At 34.8% G+C, this 8053-nt stretch overlaps 1 protein-coding gene across 1 annotated transcript; it reads left to right on the top strand.

The window, feature by feature from the left end:
- Window positions 1–4643: 4643 nt before the first annotated feature.
- On the top strand, window positions 4644–7684 carry LOC125263952 (macrophage mannose receptor 1-like). Its single transcript, XM_048183152.1, has 4 exons — window positions 4644–4902; window positions 5831–6184; window positions 6442–6536; window positions 7359–7684. Exons 1-4 carry the CDS (start codon window positions 4644–4646, stop codon window positions 7488–7490), a joined length of 840 nt encoding a protein of 279 aa, XP_048039109.1. The 3' UTR covers window positions 7491–7684.
- Window positions 7685–8053: the final 369 nt, after the last annotated feature.

The raw sequence follows: 8053 nt of genomic DNA on the forward strand, positions 1-8053 counted from the left end.
TTGTCTTAATTGTACTGTTGCATTTTAAAAAGTTTTAAATAAAAAAAGAAAAGAAATCTTTTGTTTCATTGCTTTTGTATATAATTTAATGCAATTAAAAAGGCAAGTGGAGTAAGTGAACAGAGGTATTATGTAAACTTAAAGTATTTAGTCTAATCAACTTAAAATAATTATTAGAACGGCTAATATCTTTTAAGTACATTTCACTCAAGTTTATCAAGTAAACATTACTTAAATTTTTTAGGGCAACCAGTTTCCTCAAATTTTTTAAGTAAACTCAACTTATTCGGGTTTAGAGTGCATTAGTCCACTAATATACTTGAGGGAGTGAATGAAAACAGACACTGAGTGTGCCGGAAGGGCTGCTGCTTTTTCATAGTTTGTGTTTGCTGTTTAATAATCATTAGAAACTTGAAAGCAAACTGGAAGATGTATCTGGAACTCTGTCATGGAAACTAGCATGTAATTAAACAATTTAATAATCAATTAAAACAGAATTTATACCTGTATGATATTATGCTGTAGCCTTATTGGACCAGTGGTTTGGAAAATGGATGATGAATCATCCGTGGGCGCCATCTTCTGGTCATACGCAGGAATTCATTAAGACCAAACATTGAACCAAACATGTGACAGGGTTTACCACATTGGGGGCCCTAAGCAAAGTCAGCACCTGAGATCCTCATCTCATCTCAAACAACTCTCAGAAACAACTTATTCATATCAAGTGTTCAAACCAAGTGATCAAACTCAAACCAAACCACAACACTGCTAAAGAAGCAGTTCACCAGCCACTAGTTAAGTTGCACAACATAATACTTGTCCAGTGAGTTGTCCAGTTCATTTGGCCTCCATAGTAAACAATCGAATAAACTCATTTTATTAATAGGTCTCATTATAAACCCCTGATTAAGAACAACCAAATGAGTTCACTTGACTGGCCATGAACATCTGATCAGACATCATTTCCATGTTTTTGCTTTTGCCTAATGGCCTTTAGATGGTAGGAAAGAGGACATCCATCACTGTCATTGGTTATAAAACGCTTTGCATGAGGACTTACAAAATGCCTTATGTGGTATAAACTCAAGAACAAATTACCACTGTCAGTTACTTCAGGCAAAAAAATACATTTCAGTCAGCTGTACTGAAATGAATGGCACTGCAACACTATTTGTCTTTACATGTTTGAAGGCTTTTACAGGATCAAAATAATACTTTACAAAGAGCTTATCAACTAGTTAGACGCAGACAAAGTACACAAATTATGTATTTGAATTTAAGTACAGATCCTCTAATGAAATGTTACTCTAATAAAAATACAAATACTTTATTTTACCTGAGTGAAATAAGTATTAATTTTTAAATGAATTTAAATATCAAAAGTAAAAGTCACACCACACAGTTATTAAATCACTGGGTGTAGAAGTTGAACACAAACATAAACGTGGCATAAATGAATCAACTCATCATAAAGGAGAAATGTGTAATTTGACAACAGCTTCACTTATACTTTAATATACATGATTATGTAATAATAATAAAAAAAATGAATTTAGGCAACTGATAAGACTATATAGATAAATTACATTTTAGAATTGGTAACCAGGCCCTGCTAACAAAAACATGCTCTAAGAACGTTTTGCTAACGTTCTCATTAAGTTATGGAAACGTTATCTCTGGATGTTCTCTAAATGTTCAACATTCATTTTTTAACAACGTTTTTTCTTGGTAATGCGAATGTTAAGTAAACATTCCATTCTTCTTCAAACATTTAAAAATGTTAGACACACATTTCAGAAAAAAGTGTTTGATGAACGATGTATAAATATACACCAATCAGGCATAACATTATGAGCATCTTCCTAATATTGTGTTGGTCCCCTTTTGCTGCCAAAACAGTCCTGACCCATCGAGGCATGGACTCCTCTAGACCCCTGAAGGTGTGCTGTGGTATCTGCACCAAGATGTTAGCAGCAGATCCTTTCAGTCCTATAAGTTGCGAGGTGGATCCTCCATGGATCAGACTAGTTTGTTCAGAACATCCCACAGATGCTCCATTGGATTGAGATCTGGGGAATTTGGAGGTCAAGTCAACACCTCAAACTCGTTGTTGTGCTCCTCAAACCATTCGTGAACCATTTTTGCTTTGTGGCAGGAGCATTATCCTCCTGAAAGAGCCACAGCCACCAGGGAATACCGTTTCCATAAAAGGCTGTACATGGTCTCAACAATGCTTAGCTAGGTGGTACGTGTCAAAGTAACATCCACATGGATGGCAGGACCCAAGGTTTCAAGAGATGCACACGCACCCGGCCATCCAAGTGATGTAACAGAAAACGTGATTCATCAGATCAGCCCACCTTCTTCCATTGCTCCGTGGTCCAGTTCTGATGTCACGTGTCCACTGTTGGCTCTTTTGGCGGTGGACAGGGGTCAGCATGGGCACCCTGACTGGTCTGCAGCTATGCAGCTCCATACGCAACAAACTGTGTATTCTGACACCTTTCTATCAGAACCAGCATTAACTTCTGGAGCAGTTTGAGCTACAGGAGCTCGTCTGTTGGATCGGACCACACGGGCCAGCCTTCGATGAGCCTCGGCCGCCCATGATCCTGTCTCCGGTTCACCACTGTTCCTTCCTTGGAGCACTTTTGATAGATACTGACCACTGCAGACCGGGAACACCCCACAAGAGCTGCAGTTTTGGAGATGCTCTGAGCCAGTCGTCTAACCATCACAATTTGGCTCTTGTCAAACTCGCTCAAATCCTTATGCTTGCCCATTTTTCCTGCTTCAACTTTGAGGACAAAATGTTCACTTGCTGCCCCACTAACAGGTGCCGTGATGAAGAGATGATCAGTGTTATTCACTTCACCTGTCAGTGCTCATAATGTTATGCCTTGTCGGTGTATCTTGAATTTGGTTTTTATCACTTTTCATACAACATAATTCTGGTTCAACAGAAGAGGGTGAGATTTCAGCAAAAACAGTCAGCGGGTGTCACTTCCTATTAGTGGAGGATTTGTTCCTTCCCCACTGTATCCACAGGTTTTAACACTAGAGGTCGATCAATAAGGGATTTTGCAGATACAAATAATTGTCTGGAGAAGAGTCTCAGATGCAGGAAGTAACATTCCATTAAAAGTAACAATGTCAACACCATTTGTTACTTTGGTTTTTTTTAGAATGAGCAACACAATAATGTAACATTCTACTTTAAAAGTAACACAGCGTTTCACCATCCTCCATCACTGCCGTCATACATTGGAAATGATTTGGTGTAGGGCTTATACTTTGAAACCATTTTTTCTCAGAAATTGCTAGTAAATTTCATAATGATTACAAAGAAACAGCAAATAGCACATTAAAAAGTGGAATTTTGAAGTTGAAAAACTGAAAAAGTGTATCAGACTTGACAATTTAGTGTATCAGAATGAGTCACCTGTGATTTTGCATAATGGCGAGAGGCAGGTGCCAACTTCTCATCATTATACAAATGTGTTTTGACAAGTGAAAGTGAGGCTTTTTGTTTTACATGGAGGGCAGATGAGGTAAGCACAGCGCTCAAGACTAATTATTTTGATTCACTTTATTCATTTAAGAAGACTGAAAATGATTTAGTTTAGCGTTTTCTAAATATTATTTCTGATGTTTATGAAGAAATACAAATACAACTTATAAAAAAATCTATCAATTTATAAAAATAATCTTGTGTAGATTGTGCATGAGCTGTTTTTATAAAGTTTACATTCATTGGAGATGAACATAAAAATACCATAAAAATAATAAAATTACAAAACGGAGTAACAAAAATGACACTTTCTGAAAAGAGCCACATGTATAGTTTATGAACAACAGAACTGTGTTTCGAAATGGTCCAGTTAACTGGTTTAAACCATCACTGACAATAAAGGTGACATGAGGACAGCTGATGCTTTGCATGCAGTTAAAGAGAATATTAAAGCTTAGGAAGACTCATAAAACCATGAGAGAAGAAAAGAGGAGGAGAAGATCACACAGGTTTGTGTTTTTAAAAACATATTGGACAATAATCAAGTAGAAGTTAATGCATTTTTTTCTGATGTTGAAAAAAAACGTAATCTTGTCATTTCAGATAATGGAGCACAAACTATTTACACTCCTTGTTCTCATTGGTAGGTTCCCTTCAACGTGCACGTACAAAAATATCTTCTAAGAGCGTTTATTTCTGAAATGTTCTCAGAACATTCAAAAGTTTTTAAATGTTTTAAGTGTTTTTGAATGTTAATGGAACGTTCCCTTTTCAAACATTATAGGAACGTTACTTTTTAATGTTCTCTAATGTTCTGAAACAAGTAGCAACATTCATTGTGCTTGAGAACATTATTAAAGAACATAACTTTGAATGAATGTTCTATTAACATTACTGGAAGAAAGTTTGTTCATAACTTTGAGTGAACCTTGCCAGAACGTTCCCTCAACGTTAATTTTATCTTTATCCTTTATCGATTATTATTGGCCTTTTTTTTCTAGGGTTTTTCACCTTACCAGTCTATCAGTGGCCTATAAACGTCTACTACTTTGTGCCAGAATTAAAAACATTCGTTGAGGCGCAGCAGTACTGCAGAGAGACCTACACAGACCTGGCAACTATTGAAAGCATGGATGATCTGAGTTTACTTGCGACCGGACAGGTCCCTTACAGCGGCGCGTGGATCGGGCTGTCGGAAGGCAGCACTTATCACTGGAACTGGGCTCTGGCAGACGGACGCTTTTATAGAGAAGGAGAGAGAGAATACAGAAACTGGGCACCTTTCGAGCCCGACAAATTTCTCGATCAAGACTGTGTCATCATGACTTACAAAGGACAGTTTGAAAACACCAACTGCTTAGATATCTTCAACTTCATCTGTTATGATGGTGAGTAAAGGTGGGCCTTATGGCAAAAAAAATATATCAGGATTGTTTACACGCAGGATCATGATTGTGTTTTATGTTGGTCAAGACAATTTTGTTGAGCAGTATAGCCAAAATAATTTCCCTGATGAAAAATTACAGCCCTCCAAAACAAAACAAAAGCACATTTGAAAAACAATCCCATTTCATATTTTGGAGTAGAGCATGACATTTAAAAAATGTTTGTTCAATACACTTTTATTATTATTTTTTAACTATAACTAAAACCAAAACCATAAAATAAACATTACCTGAATACAAAAAAAAATGTAAGTACTGAATTAAATAAAACTAAATACACTAAAACTAAAATCAAACTTAATATAGACAAATTTGGTATGTTAAAAACTAAATATTTAAACTTTAAAAATAAAATGAAAACAGAAAAAAACTCTTATTATCATTAACTAAAAATAAACAATTTTCATTACTTAATAAAATAAACAAAAAAAATAAAAATAAAGATTTTATTTTAGCTCTTTCCAAGGCAACACTTCTAATTTTCGTTTAGTTCAACCTGAAGTACTAAAATAACTAAAACTAAAAACTATCTAGACATAATAATGATAAAAATGATAAAAAACAAAATGACTTAAACTTTAACTAAAATGAAAACAGAATATAAATATCCAATTCAAAAGATTAACATATTGAGATTTTATAGCTTTTATTAATATTCTGCATTAGTTTATTTTATATACATGTTAATGTTTGTTAAAGTTTTACTAATTGTCATTTGTCACATGAGTTTTTTTTTTTTATGTCTGCATAGTATTAGTTATTTAGTTAAACTGAAATATTTCATCATTTCTCATTTTCATATAAAGTTTATTTAAAGTAACAAATGTGCTTTTTTATGTTTTTAGTTTTAGTTTAATTGCTATACACTGCTAACCTGCATCTTCTGCTCCTACAGAGAGCAGTATTGAGCAGCGATACTTCTACATCAGCTTTCTGTACACATGGAGAGAAGCTCAGAGATACTGCAGACGGTATCACACAGATCTGGTCAGCGTGAGGAACCAGGAGGAGAACCAAGAGATCCAGCAGCTCATTCCCACACTAGGATTCGCATACATCGGCCTCTTCAAAGACCCTTACATCTGGTCCGACAAGAGCAGGTCTTTCTTCAGAAACTGGGATTTGTTTCAGCCAGATTTCCTCGGAGATTGTGTTGCGATACTGGAGGACAGATTTTGGAAAACTGAGCTCTGTGGAAAACTGAAACCATTCTTCTGCTATCGCAGTGAGTGTTTCGGCATTTACAAATGGTTTGACACTTATAACTATTAATGTTATGCACCATGTCAAAACTATTTTGCCATCATTTATATCAGAAAAATTAAAGTCATACAAATTTGAATGACATGAGAGCGAGTAAACGATGACAGAATGATCAATAACAACTATAGATACAATCCAATTATTTTTTTTTTTTTGTCAATATTGCTTTATAATGTTTTGTTCAGGGTGAAAACTTTGAGATTGTGTGCTTTTGTTCAGGCGAAGTTGCTATGAAGAGGCAAATACTGAGACTGGAGGTGAAATCTGGTCTGAATGTGAATGATCCTGATATAAAGACGGCCATCTTAACTGAGGTGAGTCGCTTTAGCACAGACAACAATCCCTCACAACACAAACTTCTTATAATTTCACCTAAAGGTGGCGTAAATGTGTGTAAAATGTACTTGTGCACTACTAAATATTTAACCACTGCAACATTAAACTAATTCGAAACAACCCAGGCCTAAATTAAATTACAGAAACCTCTGTCTGTCAGTATCGTCAACCTCATAAGATGCAATTCCATGTTTAAATTCATAACTATAATGCACATTTCATAACTTCACATTACTTTACGATGTGCTTAAAATCTACAAGACAAGTATTTCCTTACAAACTAATGGAGCAACCAAATTAAGAACAAAGTTTAGTCATTTCTAAACCCCTACTGTAAACTTTACATCCCAATTGTAAATCAGACCTTAGACTAACCCGTTTATATGCTACAAACAGCATTTAAAAAAAATAAAATAATAATGTTTTCATTTAGTATTTGCGTACAGTTTGTAACTAGCTATATTTCCAATACTTCTGTCACATTTTTAAGGGCGATCAGGGTCATATGACCAAGATCAATTGATAAATATTTTAATTTTGATTCATTTTTTTTTTTTTTTATGAAAAAATATACATAAAACTGTTTAAGTATTTTAAGTTAAAAATTGAAGATTTATATACTATATACAGTAATGTTCAAATGTTTGTAATAATATTTCACTGTTTTTACTGTATTTTTGATGTAATGAATTCAGACTTGGTAAGCAGAAGAGACTTCTTTAAAAAATGTTTAAAAATCTTACCGACCCCAAATATCTGCTAGTGTATAAAGCTGTAACAGAGCATGTCGTGACTTTCAGATCGAGCAGAAGCTGCAGAAACTGGGAGTGGCGAACATCACCAGACTGGAATGGAGAGAAGCAGCAGACGGAACGGTCTTTCAGAAGAACCAGAGCAAAATAAGTGTAAAGCAGACAAAAAAGAAGAGATGAACTATAAGGCCTCTTTTACCGTACTTGTAAACAGTCTTAAAATATGGTATTGCTGCATTTATTTACTATCTGTGAAGATTTAGAATAACTTTGTTAGATTATGAAATGACACATGCAGGCCTGTATGTATATATTTAAAACGAATGTAGTGCTGTACTATGATTTCTGGTTACGGTTGTTCTTTGTAATAAAGTATGGGAGTAATTGTCTCAAATGTTTCATGGTCTTGTGTCCAGATACAAAATGGGATGAAAAGTTGAAAAAATAAACAATGTTGAATGCAAATAATAAAATGTAACTAACCAGATAACAGGCATATACTATTATTCCAAACAGCATTTTGCTTCTAAATTCTTTCTATAAGTATAATTTACATTTGTGCATTTAGCAGATGCATTTATCCATAGCAACTTACAAAAGCAATTTGTCACAGAGCCCAAATAGCTCAATCACATACTTATAAAAAACAGTCACCTATTGATGTAAAGATGTAACATGTAGAAAGTGTTGCTGTAAATGTGTGTCTGGACCACACCACCACCACAACACAACACAACACCACA

Source organism: Megalobrama amblycephala, linkage group LG3 (assembly GCF_018812025.1).
Source record: "Megalobrama amblycephala isolate DHTTF-2021 linkage group LG3, ASM1881202v1, whole genome shotgun sequence".
Classification (NCBI taxonomy): Eukaryota; Metazoa; Chordata; class Actinopteri; order Cypriniformes; family Xenocyprididae; genus Megalobrama; species Megalobrama amblycephala.

Bases quoted from the DNA above. Each gene is read 5' to 3' on its own strand.
- LOC125263952 (XM_048183152.1), top strand. From the start codon at position 4,644: ATGGATGATCTGAGTTTACTTGCGACCGGACAGGTCCCTTACAGCGGC. The intron at 6,185-6,441 runs GTGAGTGTTTCG...GCTTTTGTTCAG, and splicing joins ACCATTCTTCTGCTATCGCA to GCGAAGTTGCTATGAAGAGG. The intron at 6,537-7,358 runs GTGAGTCGCTTT...CGTGACTTTCAG, and splicing joins AGACGGCCATCTTAACTGAG to ATCGAGCAGAAGCTGCAGAA.